This window comes from Ambystoma mexicanum, chromosome 13 (assembly GCF_040938575.1).
Source record: "Ambystoma mexicanum isolate Mex_15411 chromosome 13, UKY_AmexF1_1, whole genome shotgun sequence".
In the NCBI taxonomy this organism is placed as follows: domain Eukaryota; kingdom Metazoa; phylum Chordata; class Amphibia; order Caudata; family Ambystomatidae; genus Ambystoma; species Ambystoma mexicanum.
In genome coordinates this window covers 475,141,456-475,158,954 of record NC_090938.1, presented here as the reverse complement: position 1 = coordinate 475,158,954, position 17,499 = coordinate 475,141,456, and the positions used below count along the sequence as shown (strand labels likewise).

Here is a 17,499-nt window from a genome sequence, read left to right as displayed (position 1 = left end):
GCTTAGTTTCTTCAGGGTTAAAGAGTTATCAACAAATAAGTTCATATTGGTTGATAAAACTTTTCTAAAACCAGTCTATAGACCACTTATAACAGAACTGGACTCGACCCACCTATTTATTTATTTCAACAAGCATGATGAAAAGATTTACTTGCCCCATCAGTCAACGCTAACAGCTGGTTACTCTCCGGTCCTCTCTCTCACCTCTTTTATAGACAGGGATAAGGAGTGACATTCTCCAGGAGTCCGGGACATAACCACTTTCTAAACTAAACAATGCACCCAAAATCTCTGACCAGACAGTAGGATTTTATTTAATTACCATATTACAAATAGCATCTGGCCCAGGTGCCCGGCACTGTTTAAGGCCCTTTATTATAATATCTGTCAGACTAGCTCCATCAAATTTAAGATCAACAGTAGCTTTGATCAAAGCGGGATGATCATCTGAGGCAAATCTTTTGGTTAAAAATCCATTCCAAGTAGCATCGTTAATACAATAAACCAGCTCTGTTGGATTTGTTTTCGTGATCTTATTATACAATGTGCAAAGCTTCTTGCTTATTTTGATATTTTCCTGCATCATTTGCCAAGCTGTATTATAAGCAGAGGCCTTTACGACTTCAACCAATTACTATACTTATTCTTGGCCTTTTTCTAACTAACCTTCTTATCACTGTCCGTCATTGTACATATGCTTATTCCACGTATATCTTGTCTCATGACCTTCTTCACATGATACATCTTTTTATCATATATTTTCCCTGCATGTTTCCCTTCTTTAAAGAAACCATAACTAGCCTTGGGCAAGAATTTGAATGCTATTGAGGATATCCATTCAACTATTTCATTAGAGGTCCCAAGCCCCTGGTATTCGTCCTGAACAGTGTGCATAAAGTTGTTAATCATATCCAGATTCTTATCGGACCAACCCAGCCTGTTTCTACCATCGTTGACTAACACCAAGCCTACTTTATCTTATTTCCTGCATCTCACAACACCCATCTCCCAATGTACAGTAAGAATAGCGTGATCGCTCAAATCGGCTAAAAGGACACTCATCTCAAGCACACCTTGTTGGAAACTTTCACAACTAAAATAATAATCAATGATAGAAGATTTTACACAACACTTCCATGTGTCCGCTGCAGGGACATCACCCTTAACTACTCCAATACTCATTTGTAACTCTAGATCCTCAAAGAATTCAACCCATAAATGGGCCTTTTTTCCCAAGGTAAACCTCAAACCACTCCTTTCACCAATGTTTGAGTCAACACACATTATTGGATAGTTATACAGCTAGCACTGAGGTCTCCACAGATCACACTTCTATCATTACTTCGCTGAGAGGTTCTGGCACACATCATTTCATAGATACTATGTTGAATACCCCCCGTACAAATGGCCCCAGGGGGGTCGTAGATATTCACAACCAAGATGTTTCGATTTACAGAGACCGGTACTCCCATCAGGACATTCAAGTTGGACCTTCATTTCTCTGGATCTGAGAGCATTCGATATTAATGTGATCAGTCCCGCATATGGCTGTCCCTACTCACCCCTTTTTTCTTTCTTAGAATAGCAAGTATAGCCATCAAATAAGGCCTCTCCCAAGAGCCATGTTTCTTGACGTGAGATAATATCCGCTGCTACCAATAGTTTCACTGAGCCATCTTCTCTAAACAGATGGGAGTGACACCCTGTGTTCCAAGATTTAAATGTGATACAAGATCACGTATTAATGTCCCTTGGAGGTAAAAGAAGAACAGCTATTCCCAGTGCAATTATATCAAAGTGTCAGGTACAAACTCTATCGACCCACCCTGTCCCCCCACTTTTACTTTTGTTGCTTTCTTAGGCTGCACACACTTCACAGGGCCACCCAACTTTCCAGTGACCACCATGTACTGCCTAATGTATCAGCAACAACACAATCTGGGTCATAGCCCCATTTAAGAAGGGATCCAGCATTGGCCCTGACCGAGATGGCCACCTTAGAAGATTGACAATGCACTCTAGAGGAGCAGGCTGACACTCAGTGTGTTCTTCATAGTGGGTTTGATTTCATCATATTCATGCCTGATCGCTCCTCCCATTTCTCTTATTATGTTCTCTATGACAATTGTTTACGCTCTGCTAAACGTCTTTATTTTTCAGAGCTTCTACAAACTCAGTCTACTCACTCTAGGCATCTTTTTCAAACTCTTGCACGTCTTCTCTCGCTTCCTACTATTGATCACTCTACAAACTCTACTCTCTCTGCCTCTGACTTTACTAATTTATTTTTCTCAAACATTCTTTCTCTTCGTCGTGACATTAAAGCATCAAGCCACCCTACACCCCCATACTCCTGCTCCTACTCCTTATGCCACTATTATTCACTTTGCTCCTGTTTCTAATTCTGATGTTTTCTTTTTGCTCGCTAAAGCTCATCCCACTGCCTCCCCTACTGACCCATTCCGTTGCTTTTAATCCCTAAGGTCTACCCTTCATTTGTACCCTATCTTGTCTTGTTTTTCAATATCTGTCTCCCCCATCTAACTCCACTTTTCCCATATCATTTAGGCATGCATCTATTATTCCAATTTTGAAGAAACCTACCGCTGATCCTCTGCTTGTCTCAGACTTCTGCCCTATCTCTCAAAACTTCTAGAACGGCTTGTCTATTCTCAGGTTTCCACATTTGTCTCTAATTCTTCTATTCCCCCTAAATTTCATTCTGGTTTCCACTCTTTTCACTCTACAGAAACTGCTCTTCTTTCGGTGTTGAATTCCCTTAGTTCGGCGCGATATACTAAGCACTCATCTTTTCTCATTCCTCTAGATCTATCGGTGGCCCTTTGAAACTGTTGATCACTCTTTACACTTAGCTTCATTTTCATCTTTTGGTCTTTCGGGTTCTGTTAAGTCCTGGTTCCACTCTTACCTTTCTAATAGAACATTTTCGTCACTTGGGCGGGCAAGTCCTCTGAATCGTTCTTGCTTGCCCATGGTGTGCCTCAAGAGTCAGTTCTAGGCCCGTTCTTATTCTCGCTGTATACATCTTATCTTGCAGCTGTTATTTCTTACTTTGGGCTGTCCCACCACTTCTCTGCGGACAAAACCCAACTATTTATTTCCTTCTCTTTTTCTCCTGAAATTCATTGCAATCTTTCTGCTTTCTTGGTTGCAATTAAATCCTGGATGTCCTGCCACTATCTCAACCCCCAATGTTGCAAAGACCAAGGTATTCTTATGTCCAGCTAACAATCATTTTCCTCATCTTACACCCTCTTTTACATCTTTTACCCCATCCAAGCATCCAATCTCACCCAATGCTCATAATAATCTTGGTCTTTACTTTGACACACATCTCTTTCTGTCACCATATCTCATTAACTGCCCGTTCCTGCCGCTTTCATCTCTATAATATTCGCAAGGCTCGTCCATCTCTTACTTTTCAGGCATCTAAACTTCTAATTTCCTCTCTAATTTTCTCTCACTTTTCTACTGTTCATCCGCCCTGTTTGGGCTCCCTAACTCTCCTCTTGCCCCTCTTAAATCAGTGTTCAACTTTTCTATTCGTCCTTTGTGTCTTCTCTCTATTACTGCCTCTCTTGAAACACTTGACTGCCTACCCTTTCATTCGCAAATTAGATTCAACTTTCTTTGTCTTGTATTTAAATCTCTGTATGGTCTTGCTCCCAGCTATCTTGCTGCACTAATGTCCTTCTATATCCCGGCAGGCTCTCTTCGTTCTTCTTCTCAATTCTTACTTTCAGCGCCATGTCTTCTGTGTGCACAATCTCACTTTCGTTCCTTTGAGCTTCTTGCTCATCTTCATTGGAATGTTCTGCCACTTTCTCTTCGCCACTTATTCTCTGTTTCGTGGTTGTCTGAAATCTCATCTACTTCCTTTTGAGTGATTGTTGAGTGATTGTTTTCTGGATTGTATTGTTTATACATTTATTTTGTAGCCATTCTGTATCCTATTTACAGTGATTTGGTTTAAGATGCTTAATAAAATAAAAAGAAAATACAAATAGTCAAAATCTTCTTTAGCACTTTTAAGGCCAGTAGGTGGCCAAACTGATTTAACAAACAACTACGATGAATGAAACTCTCCCCATTCTCAAAAAGATTATAAATAGTAAATGAGGTTGCTGGCAAGCCCTGTAGGTTAATGGCTTCATCAGTGCCTTTTGGGTTTACACAAGAGGGATTTTTGATAACAAGACTTGTCACAGAAATAACAGATGAACACTATCATCCAACTCGTAGTTGATTATTAACAGGGCTGCATGTATTTTCCTTTTCTGCAAGAAGCCAGAAGGTTACATTTCCTGTTTTATTAACCACTCTCTTTGCACTCCCAGTTGCTTTTTTCCTTGCTTTCTTAGAGCCAGCCTGCGTTTTTACAATCAACTCAACTCCTGAGACCAAACCATTGTCACCGTTATGATAAGCTTGTATCAAAACCGAACGTGTGACCTCGCCCTCTTTACTTCTCTCCTTTTTTTCCTAGAGAGAATAGACACTTCATCAACTTCCCCTAATACCTCGTGGGCATCTTCCACTTTAATTGACTCCACTACATCCTCCGATGGGGCTACTGAGATATCAAGTAGTTGCAACTAATTACCAGCGGCCACAATACCTAGCGAGATGGCAGACCTGCCAGCATACTTACACGGACCACTACTAATCTTAGCACAAGATTTCATTTTTAACAGGTCATCCGAAACATTTTTTTAGCTTTACACTGTATTTTGTGACACCGTTTTAACAACATTTTCAAAGCGAAACTACTTGCCACCCAGAGAGCATCCAAAGTACCGGAGGCCACACTATTTAAACTGTCAGAGGAAGTCTGATCCTAGTTCTCCTCGTTAACGGCCACCTGTTCCTTTACAGAACTATTGGACAGTTCCAGGTCATGGAGGAGACCCGTTAGGCGAGGAGAGTTAGACAGCCATCCCGTTATTGGATTTGTATATTCAGGAATCGCAGTCACTGTTCTTTCAATTACAGATGACATTTCCACCTGCAATGCGTTAGGTATTTCAAGCTGCACAACCTCTGACTGCAGAGAATAACCTAAGTTGAAGAGCAAATGCCACCAGTAGCACCTTTAAAGTACTTTGCCGGCAAAGTGAGAGAGTCTGCTAACTGTCTGCCCTGCTTGTTACTGCCTTCCACAGTCGCTAAGGTTTTACTTACTGCGGCCACCGGCAGCTTATTGCCATTCCTTAAATTATAGCCTTTTCTTCTGCTTTTCCAGGTATTTCAGAGTTCGAAAACACAATCTTAACTATGCCTTCAAACACAGGGGCAGTCAATAAAGAAGAAGCACTTACTTCAAGGAGGGGAAAAGGGCAACCACCACTACCACGACTCCGAACTGCAATCTGCGTTTACACTCTCCAGAGCTCCGCAAAACATGTTATGCAAAACAGGCCAGCAAACTTGGAGCTTAGTTTAAACAACAGAGCAATGGGTCCTTAAAAGAAAAGTTGATCAGGAGCTTCTGGATTCCCAGCAGAATCCTGTCCTGCCATGAATAAAAGAGGATCATTTCCCAAAGGAGGAATAAAATCATTTAGAAATAGTAGTGTTTGCCAAACTAATGAAACAAACCCAGAGAGTGGGAAAATAACATGTCACTGCCAAGAACAAAACATAGACCAAATTCCTTTGCTGAGCAACCCATCAGAAAACGAACAGAAAATTAGAACTTAGATGCCAGCCCATATAAAGGTTTTTCAGGCTCTTTCTAACTAACTCCCAATGATTATTCTGTATAGTTTGACTCATGAGGGTCACATGATGAAGGATTGGTCCATTTGTGGTAAGTATTATTTAAAAATGTAAAAATAGATAATTACTGCTTTAAACACAAAGGTGAGAGAGAAAAACAAACATCCCTTACCCCACCCCATATATACTTTTACCGAAAAATGTTGTTGTTATTCAGGTGTCGTTTAAAACGTTTTTCGTTATTAATACTGTATACCGTCCAGAACATAATATTAAGCAGAGGCTGCCAACATGTCACCCTCCTGATGTTTTAGGTGACACCTCTAATCTGCCTCTGATAGCAAAGTTAATACTCAGGGATCGTGGCAGTTGTGGGCCAGAGCATCTGAAGGGTGACATGTTGGCTATCCTCGATGCAAAAGATATGAGCATGGCCATCTAGAATGGAAACTTGTAAAGTCATAGAGACTGAGAACAAGCACATTCAAAATGGTACACCTATGTGATGCACCACAACTGGGATATGTCTCACTTAGAAACCTGAACTCATCTCTACCATTGCCCTCCCCATTTCAGAAATGTTGGCAATCTGCAAACAAATCTAAAATTATAAAACAGTACACAAGAAGAGACTACCTACTTCTTCTTGTTCCCAATGTGAACGTGTCTCTTGTCTTTTGCAGCTGCTTGATTCTATGTGATGTTATTTCCACTTTTTCTGCTAAAAGGAGCTAATTATTTCTAATGCAAAGGGTCCACAATAAGCCGATGTACCTTACTTGAGAACATTTGAGCATATATCTATTTTTTATTGCAGGAAATGCTCCTTTCTGTGAGACAATAGAGGATAGCGAAATCCCAAAAAAATATGGTCTCCTTGACCGGAATTTGATTTGCAGATAGGCCTTGCTGGAGCTATCAGACAAGGAAAGCAGATGCTCCGCCATTTTGCAATGCATCCCCTGGTTCATTGCCAAATGTTCAGAAATATTTTTTGAATGCTAACAGATAGCAATGACATTTTAACTAACAAGATATGGTGGTTTCTAATATATTTTTTGAAACAATGCAAATACTTAAAAAATCAGGCACTGATTTTAAAGAAACCAAAAAATAAATGATTCCAACAGTACAGGAACAACAAATTTAAATTATGAACACAATGGAGTGAGGAAATTAATGAATGGATACAGTAAATACATTGGCATACACTGTACAAAATAGCCTCATTACGAGTTTGGTGGTATCTCAGCTGTAATTCTGCTGAGATACCACCAAATGGTATTACCTTTACCACCAATTGGTCCCGAGGAATTACACCCGGATTACAAGTGATGGTAGGCGGTGTTAGGCCCCATTAATTGGCATCCATAGGACTCTGTGGGAATTTCGGCAGTAATTCCGACCAGTGGTATTACTGACTATGAGGCTGTTTTTGGGTGGTAAGGCAGAGGTATTACCTCTAGAAATCTGCTGGAGGGCTTTCCTCTGCTTTGCCTCTAAATCTGTAGTTTGGCAGTGTGGTAATGCAGAGGTAATGCATTGGTAACTTCGTTACTTCGTTACCACTACCTTGCCACCTATTTTGGCCACATCGCCAAACTCATGAGGCTGGCTGCAATTGCCATTCCAAGATGGTGACTACATTTCAGCAAGTAGCATCTCCTTTTGTCTTTGTCAGAGCTGCATAGGAGGCACCAAACAAAGTGAGCGTGTGGAGAGCGATCTGTGGAAATTCTGTGGAAATTCGTATTGAGGAAAAGGGATAATTGTTTTTTGGCAGAGTTTAGCAATGTCAATGACAAGAACAACTCGCATTATTCACACTCTATTGCAGATCATTGCTCTGAATGACAGCTGAAACCAATACCCACATGATATCATGTTTATCCACCCATATTCCCATATTTTTTTAATATGTACTTGCATTTCCTTTTGCACACTGTAAAATGCAACCAGGCTTCTTTGCTTACAAAGAATGTGTCAGTTAAAGTTTAAATATAACTTCCGAAGGAAGGGATGGTCCTACGTGAGCTTGAAAAAAAGTTAAACAAAAATGCGTGTGAAGTTCAAAAGATTGCTAAAACAAAAATTGCTCATACTGATAAGTGCAAGAGGAAAGTTTCTGCATACAGATAATAACAACTTTCCTTCTCTCTTAGGCCCCATTCATGGAATAGGGCGCATAGATGCTGAAAAGCCTTTCCTTACCGAGCACGACCCTGTGCGAGCCTGCGCCCATACGTTTTTTTGCATGCTTCGCGTATTAATTGATTTGTTCCTGCAAATTAAGCCTATACGCAAGTCGTGGCTGGAATTCTCCGACACACCCCCACGCAAAGCAAAAACAGCGAGAAACAGCTACCTTTGCATGCTCCTCGGGCATGAACACTTGCACCCTGGAAACAATGCGTGGGGTCCTCTGCAATTAGGTCTGCACCTCGGGGACACTGTCAGGGTCCCCCTTAACTTTTAATGGCACCCCGACAGCATGCTTCCGAATTTCCGTAACTCAGGTGAAACTTAGAAAAATATGCGTGCAAACCCCCATAAACCATTCCTGCACCCCACTACACTGTGTACACGCACCCTAAGTTAGATAGGAAACCCGGCTGCGTACAAGCACCCCTAAATCCAACATGCGATATCCCCTCTGCATGGTGAATCCTATGCGCAAGTGTCTGTACGCCTGCCTTTGGGTGGTGGATAGAATGAGGGTATTGCGTAGCCATTTCCCATGTTGAGAGTTTGCACGGTCAGATCCCGGAATACGTCCTGTTACGTGCATTTGTGGGCGTGTGATGCACAGCCTGTGGGCGGCCCGTCCTTCGTAATGCCACTTTTTCCCATGTTCTCCCCGATTTTGCATATTCCACCCCCTACACTGCTCTCGGCGCAGGCCACGACCATGCTCTGCGAGGTCGATTCCATGAATCAACTAACAGGATTTCGCACACTGTTATTATTGTCTTCTAGCAGTGGGGCGCAGCAAGAGCTTGCTTCATATTATAGTATAAGAAATCTTACATGCAGTTAAAATAGCACTGTACTTTTTGGGCAGTGAAATAGTGTTGAATTTTATTTCAGCGTCAAAGAAATGTTGAAGTGCATTTCTTAAACAACCGTCTTTTGTTCTAGATATGAAGGCACACTTGTAATTTAACTGCACTTCTGTCAGTGCTGCATTCACAAAGCAGCATTAAAAAGGGGTTAGTAGGCAACAAAAATCGTTTTCAAAATAGAGGTTTAGGTAGAATCACTGAAAGCTTCAATAGGTTCTTAAATTGTATTGGTATTCATTTTCAGTAAAAGCACCATTCATATTTCACAGAACACTTGAGTTGGGGAAAGCTTGTATAATTCTTTGCTTTGAAATGAACTTCATAAGATTGTGTATAACTGTGGATCTAAACCTATTCAAGGAGCATATTTCCTTGAAGGAGCGATAATGAAAATTGCCATTTCCTTGCATGAAATTCACTCCTTCCTCACCTTTTTACAGATCGAGTCTCATAAGCTGAATTTCCGTGAGAATGCCAGAGCCAAGACTGACCACGGAGCAGAAATTGTCTACAAGTCCCCTAACCTTTCAAGTGATACCTCCCCTCGTCGCCTTAGCAACGTCTCCTCCTCTGGCAGCATCAATATCGTGGACTCACCACAGCTTTCAACATTAGCTGATGAAGTGTCTGCCTCTCTTGCCAAACAAGGCTTGTGATCTTCTTTCCACAATTGTTATATAGCGAGGCTGCAGAAAAAAATGTGAAGGAAAAAAGTAATCTCTCCTATTTCTGTTCCTTTTACAGCTGTTTCTGACGGATTTCCTATCTTGTTATTTATCCAACATGCTTTTACTTGAGGACGAATGACAATTTATAGGCCCTTGAACAAATTCTGGCAAAATACATGTGTATCTCATAATTGTATGGCCTTTGGAGCTTAATGTATGTAACAGTTGAGAAATAAGATTTAGATCAATGGTGAAACATTTGTTTGTACTTGAAGGAATAAGTTGGTGCCCTCTCCTGAGACCTACACATTTTTTTATCATGGCCTAATGATGTGAGCTTCTGTTCAAACCAAACCACTTAAGTGACAATTGATTTTAACTGGATCTTTGTTTGATGAGCAATGGCTACATGATAATGGAGGCAATACCTTTTGAGATTTTGCTTCTAACATATTCATGAGAGTAGTGTTTTGCAGTCATGCATACCTAAAAGTGGCACATTTTTGAATAGCACTGATATAGACCTGCCACTGTATGGAGAAGGGAGACAATTCTTTTTTCTTCTGAAGTATTTTACTGAGGCTGGGTTCCAATCACAAGAAGACTGCCCTGAGCTGTTTTGCACTCCTTGGTGAGATTACTTCCATCCTACAGTATTTCAGAACTTCTGTCTCTCTCCCCATGTCACAACAGCAACAAAACCAAGCACTTGCCTTTGTATACTGGCAATTATACAACTTGATAAGTAAGTAGAAGATGTCTGTATGTAAAATTATTGTAGAGTGGGGAAAATAAATTAATACAAATTAATAAGTTGTTATCAAACTATTCCTACTTTTCCTACTAATAAAAAATACATTTTGAATTAGGCTAATTGCAGAATGTTCAATGGAATGAAACCTGATTTGGAGTAGCAAAGATTGTCTTCTTGTTGAGTTTTGTTGTCCCTCTAGATTCTAGAAAGACATCATGTTTATTCCTTACAACAAATGAAAGCTGATTATTTTAAGTCCCGATGAGGGCAGCTGCGTTTCTGTACTGTGTACAAATGAAGTGTTTGCACGAAAGAGCTTGGCCAGTAAGCCATCACAAAACTGGAAGCTAGGCTTGTTTTTTTTCTGTAGCAGATTTTGTAGCTAGTAATTATGTATTGAGGTAACACTTGAAATGTTGTAACTGCGTTTAATTTGGGAATGTACTGAGCACGTAACAGTGACTGTGCTTTGAGAACCTGCACCAAAGCACAATTTCCCAAAGTATGCAAGTAATGCATATATGTCGGCACCAAATGTGCCTTCTTTCCCACTTTTTTATTTTTAATGTAGATGGTTTTCCAATGGCATACATGTTATTACATTTAAATCATTGGGTGCCTGCTTTGTTTCTATTCACTATCCAAAGTTTGAGATATTGTAGCCACTTATTATCAATCAGTCATGGACACTGATGGCTAGTTTTGATGTTTGATTCTGGTTTCAGTGTGTTTTGGAAATCACAATACCCTTTTTTCTCAAGAACGGGCAGGTGTGCAAATATGTTACAGTGGAAAGTAAATGCAAAAGCTAGTAATCTTGCCAACCGATGGTCCCTCTGAAGCAACCTTTGGTTTTTAAGAGGGCAGTCTAAAAGCCAATGATATGTATATGTAACTTGAATGTTATGCATAAGGGAATAGTTTCTTACCTGTAACTCCATTTCTCCAGCATTGGTATCTTTCATGGATTCACATGCTTAGAATATTCCCCGTCGTCAGGCTGGGAATCCCCGGTACATTATATAGACCCTTTCCCGTAGGAAAACTTTTTCGACGCTTATGCGTCCTATCCACCTCGTTTTGTATCATGCGTGCCCGCACCGTCAGGACGTCATGATATAAATACAGGCCCCGCCCCCGCGCTCCCTCAGATTTCGGCCCCCAAAGTAGTGGGGGAACCGGTTTGCATGTTCAGGGGAGGCAGGTGGGCGCATGTGAATCCATGAAAGATACCAATGCTGGAGAAATGGAGTTACAGGTAAGAAACTATTCCCTTCTCCAGCATTGGATCTTTCATGGATTCACATGCTTAGAATAGATTACATAGCAGTACCACCCCCAAAGAGGAGGCGTGCATGCAAACCCATATACTTTGTTCGCAAAGCCCATTCCCTATGATCATGTATACATCAGTAATCGTTAACATAGGAAAACAAACCACATACAGTCATAAATTCCATAGGATGCAACCCCTCAGCCGGGGCTTACCTTATTGGAATAGGTGTCGAAGCACCGCCTGTCCCATCCGGGTATCTTCGGCATGTTGCTGCGACAGGCAGTAATGGCGGGTAAAGGTGTGTGTAGCCGCCCAGGTAGCCGCCATGCAGATGTCCCCCAGAGGGACTCCGGCCCACAGTGCCGTCGACGATGCCGCTGCTCTAGTTGAGTGAGCTCTTGGCCGTCGTAGAAGAGGCTTCCCTGCCCTGGAATGGCAGTACGAAATGGTAGATGACACCCATCTTGACAGTCCTTGCTTCGAAATGGCTTTTCCTTTAGCACCCAAACCATAGGCCACGAACAGCTGTCTCGTTTCTCTGAACGGTTGCGTACGATGAAGATAAAACTTGAGAGCCCTTTTTACATCCAATGTGTGTAGCATGCGCTCCGCTCCCGAGCATGGCTCCGGAAAAAACGTAGGCAACACAATAGAGGAGTGTTTATGGAACACCGAAGGAGCTTTTGGTATGAACTGCGGGTTAGTGGCTAGGACTACCTTGTTCTTGAAAAATCCTAAGTATGGTGGGTCTACCATTAGAGCCTGAACTTCTGAAATACGTCGGGCTGAAGTGATGGCCACCAGGAAGGCCAATTTCCACGACAAAAACTTTAGAGACGATGATGACATTGGCTCAAAAGGAGGCTTCATAAGAGACGTTAAGACCAGATTGAGGCTCCACTCCGGCGGAAATTTCTTCTCTGGAGGGAAACTCCGAAAGAGGCCTTTAAGGAAGTGCTTAATCAGGCGGTCGCTGAACAATGGTGCCGAATGCCGTTGACGAGTAAACCTGGAAATGGCTGCTAGGTGTACTTTTATTGACGATACCGACAGGCCCTTTTGAGCTAAGAACAGCAAGTATGGAAGGAGCTGTTCCGGCTTAATCGATTGCGGGGCCAAACCTGGTTGATCCTCACACCATTGACAGAAACTCCTCCATTTGTACGCGTATGAGGCGTTTGTGGAAGGTGCTCTTGCCGCTTGCAGGATACGCCGACAGTCCTCCGGAATCGTTAGCCGACCAAATTCGGCGAAGTCAGGAGCCAGGCCGTCAACTTGAGGCTGTCCGGGTCGTGATGCCAAACGACACCCTCCTGTCGAGACAGAAGGTCGGGGGTCTTATGGAATCTCATCGGTTCGGCCACCGCTAAGTGTAGCAGGTCTGAAAACCACACCTGTCTGGCCCAGTACGGGGCCACCAGAATTACCCGACATGGGTACCTGAGGATCCATTGCAACGTCCTCCGTACAAGGGGAAATGGAGGGAATGCGTACAGGGATTTGTTTGTCCAGTGGAACGCTAAGATTTGCATGTTGTGTTGCAGGGCCCAATGCCAGATTTTCTGTGCCTCCGTCGATAGGGACCTGGAACGTGTCCCTCCTTGTTTCCTCAAGTAGAACATCGTAGTGGTGTTGTCCGTCATGACACGCACCACCGAGTCCCTCAGTTGAGGAAGAAAAGATTTCAGAGCCCATCGCACTGCTCTCAGTTCTAGCAGGTTGATATGCAGGGAGGACTCCTGCAACGACCACTGGCCTTGTACCTGTAACATATCCAGATGAGCTCCCCATCCGCTTAGCGATGCATCCGTCACCACCGTCTTTTGGAACTCTGGTTCCAGTAGAGGCATTCCTTTTGTTAGATGAGTAGACACTCTCCACCAGCAGAGTGCTTGAACTAGTTGTTCGTCGACGACCAGTCTGTCGGACCAGCGACCTCGGCTCTGCGCTCAACGGTCCGCTAGAAATTCCTGGCAAGGTCTCATAAACAGACGGCAGTTGTTTATCAACGGAATGCAGGACGACATGGTCCCTAGCAGGGACATGTACTTGCGCACTGAAACCTTGGTACCGCCTCTCCATTCCGACGCCTTGCTTTGAAGTTTCTGAATTCTTTCGCTGGATGGTCTCACCAGGCTTGTGTGTGTATGAAACTCCGCTCCTAGAAAGACCAAGGTCCTCGAAGGCTCTACGGAGGACTTTTTGAAGTTTATTGCGAAGCCCAGTTCCTGTAAGAGGGACATTGTGGCCCTTAGACTGTCTCGTGTTTGTTCCTTGGACGAACCTCTGACCAGCCAGTCGTCTAGATATGGATAGACATGGTGACCATCCTTTCTTAAATGGGCCGCTATAGGGGCCAAGCACTTGGTGAACGTCCTGGGGGAGGACTTGAGCCCAAACGGGAGGACCTTGAACTGAAAATGCTTTCTCCCGACAACGAACCTTAAATATCTCCTGTGTCGTGGGCGTATTGGGATGTGAAAATAAGCATCTTGAAGGTCTAGTGATGATAGATAATCCATGGGTTGCACCGACCTGATAACCTCTTGGAGCTTTAGCATTTTGAATTTTAGGCTCTTTAGCCACTTGTTGAGTACCCTCAGGTCGAGAATGGGCCTCCATTTGCCGTTTGGCTTCTTGACAACGAAGAACCTGGAATAAACTCCTTGTCCTTCCTGTGCCACAGGAACTCTCTCTACCGCCCCTTTTCGCAACATAAGCGCCGCCTCTTGTCGTAGGATTCGGAGGTGGGGCTGTGTCGAGAATAAAGGAGGAAGACGCGGAGGCTTGTCTTTGAATTGTAGCGCATGACCCATGCGAATCGTGTCTAGAACCCATCGATCTGTGGTGATGCATTTCCATCGGTCGAAGTGATGAGAGACTCGACCCCCCAGGACGTTCCGAAGGCCGTCATTGGTTGCTGGTTTGCTTGTTCTTCGTTGACGACGGACCCGAGCCTCGCCGCCTGGAGGCTTGATAGTCCCTGCTTCTACGTGCCGACTGGGACGCTCGTCTGAACCCTTGTGAAGAGTACGAGGGCCTGTTAAATCCACGGTCCCTCGAGGCTCCAAAGCAGGAGTTTCCAGAAGCACCCCTGAAGGGGCGAAAAGAGCGAAAGTTTCTACCCGTTTGAAGGGCGCCGAGGGACCTAGCAGTATCCGTGTCTTCTTTCATCCCTTTCAACGCTTCATCAACCTTTTCGCCAAACAGGTGTTCCCCTTCGCATGGCATGTCAAGGACTTTGTACTGGACTTCAGGACGGAAAGTAGTACATTTGAGCCACGCTTGTCGACAAAGCACTACTCCATGGTTGATTTGTTTGAAGCCAGACTCTGCTAGGTCAACTGCGATATTAATAGCGTGGTTCGAGGCCTCTTCGCCATCCCGCACCAGTAACATAGCTGTTTTCCGGTGTTCGTCTGGCAGGTGTTCTAGGATAGGGGCTAGTTTGTGCCACATTTCTCTATCATATCGTGACACGATCGCTAAGGAATTGGCTGCTCTTACTGTCGTCGCTCCGACCGAGAGCACCTTTTTTCCAAAGGCGTCCTGCCTCCTAGCCTCGCTTTCCGGTGGCGTTGAACATTTTTTGCTGTACCCTGGCCTTCCTAGCCGCTGCCGCCGACACCACCGAGTCAGACAGAGGCTGTGATGTTAGACATTTTGGAGTGGACTCCGGAGCTTTAAACTTTTTCTCGATCCGTCCCTTTATGGCTGGCTCCGAGAACGGATGGCGCATCGTCTTGAGACCTTCTTGCCACACGTGGTCCAGGATTGGGATGGCAAATACCGATTTTCTCCTTTGACCCATGTGGTCAAAAAGGAAACAGTCTTTCTTCTGCTCCTCAGGAATCAAGCCGAACTCGGAACAAGCTTTTCCCATCATTGCATGGAAGGCTCCCACATCATCCGGGGGAGATGGCTGTGTCTGGCTCCTCGTAGACTCTAACTCTACATCCGAATTCCATGTTGGGTCCCTCGACGGTGACAGGGAGATGTCTGACCCCGAGTCACCCGGTATAGAGTCGGACTCCGACAACTCACCCTCCTCCTGAGCTCGAGGACGATCTTTTACCACCTGGGGAGCCGATGGGTGTTTAGTCGTCGAGCGAGCCGTACAAGTTTGCTCGTCGACGGAAGGTACAGAAAAAAGTGACGATGACGTCCCAGGTTGAGGGAACTGCGTATCCAGCCGTTGCAGGAGCTTCTGAAGAGTATTAAGCACATCCAGAGACAAAACCGTCTGGGGAGTCAGTAGCGTGGATGATATAGGTACCGTACCCCCGCTCGCACTCATCGTCGTCGTCGCCGACGTGGAAGGCCGTAAGCCTAAATCCGATGGCTGCAGAACCGTGTCGCCTTCTCCTTCCGCCGAGCAGGCCGTGTCTGGCTGCAGTAAGACCTCAGGGGGGATCGGGTCATAGACCTCTGGCAGCCAAGCCATAGACTGAGTCTCCGTCGACGAAGGAATCCCAACCGCTGCTGCCTGAACGGTAATAGGCATCGTCAATGACACCGAGGTCGACGAGCACGTAGTCGTCGTCGAGCCCTTAGACTTCGTCGTCGATTTCGATGCCGACTTCCCGGCTGAAGCATCCCGACTCATGGAAGACCTGGGACGGTCCCCTGAGGAAGATTTTGACAGCGCTAGCCTCTCCATCTTAGATGATGAGGAGGAGGGCTTTTTATGTGATGAGGAAGATCCAGCATGTTTTCCCTTATGCTTGTCCTCAGTGCGAATTTCCGCTGGCCGTACCTTTTTCGATGGAGGCTCCGACTTGCTCCTGGAGGCCGTGGAGCCAACTTCCGAAGCCGGGTAGGCACCCGCTCCGTCATTAAGCCAGTCGACCAGCCTTCTTTTACGGTCCTTAAGGGTTTTTTGAGAGAAACCCTGGCATATCTCACATGTATCCGCCGTGTGGTGCGGGTGGAGGCAGTAGATACAGTCCATGTGGCCGCCTCCTTCATAAACTTTTTTGAGGCCACATGTTGCACACGGGCGAAATAACGCTTTTCCAGACATAATTCTCCAGAATTTGAACTTCGCCGAAGCGAAACAGAAAAAACAACCTAGTTTTCACTAGTAGTAAACACGAGGATCCCACTACTTTGAAAGACGGTTGAAATCTGAGGGAGCGCGGGGGCGGGGCCTGTATTTATATCATGACGTCCTGACGGTGCGGGCACGCATGATACAAAACGAGGTGGATAGGACGCATAAGCGTCGAAAAAGTTTTCCTACGGGAAAGGGTCTATATAATGTACCGGGGATTCCCAGCCTGACGACGGGGAATATTCTAAGCATGTGAATCCATGAAAGATCCAATGCTGGAGAAAAAATGAAAGCCTTAAGTTAGCAATGTTGTTGTCCATACACAGATGGAGAGCTACAAACTCCCACATTGCCTGTGCTAAAAGATGTCAGTCAACCTACGTTTATCTCTGCAATGGGTAAAGTAGCTACTAAAAGAAGATGATTTTTACTTGACCTCATAAATGTAAGAGTCTCCTTATGCTTGGGAACCTTCATGTTGAAATATGTTTAAATGTCTAAAATCTGTAACTTCTGGATACTTGCAGAGATTGGATTGGGCATACTGCTGCCAAAGGGCATATCTCATTGGGTAGTAGATTATGAATCCAAATGCTTATTGGCTCGCATTCTGATGGCTTCACAGTGACTTTCTACATGGACCACTGAACAAATGCATACAAAAATCTTGGTTGTCTCTGAGAGAACCACAATTCACTAATACCACAAGGCTGCTGTTTCTAGAGAAAATACAGGAAAACGCTGTTTAAAAATATCTTTAAAAAAAATAAAATGGGTATGCTATCTATGACTGTTCTTCGGTGCAGGGTAACCCGATACAATTAGAGGTTTTTTGCAGGACTGACAGATTCTGCATGTGTTGCTCGACATGGGGAGCATGGGCACTGTTGGAAAAAGACTTGTGCTGTTGTATGCTATATGACCTTCATGCCCATTGCTAATTCTAC

General features: G+C 44.1%; 1 protein-coding gene across 5 annotated transcripts in view; it reads left to right on the top strand.

The window, feature by feature from the left end:
* The window catches only part of MAPT (microtubule associated protein tau), a 609,480-nt gene extending 599,143 nt beyond the window's left edge, over nucleotides 1–10,337 (top strand). For all 5 annotated transcript variants that reach the window (XM_069634100.1, XM_069634099.1, XM_069634098.1 and 2 more), the window contains one exon: nucleotides 9,242–10,337. In XM_069634100.1, coding sequence (XP_069490201.1) covers nucleotides 9,242–9,255 — 14 coding nt within the window. In that variant the 3' untranslated portion in view covers nucleotides 9,256–10,337. The remainder of the gene's footprint in view (nucleotides 1–9,241) is intronic.
* The last annotated feature ends 7,162 nt before the right edge of the window (nucleotides 10,338–17,499 follow it).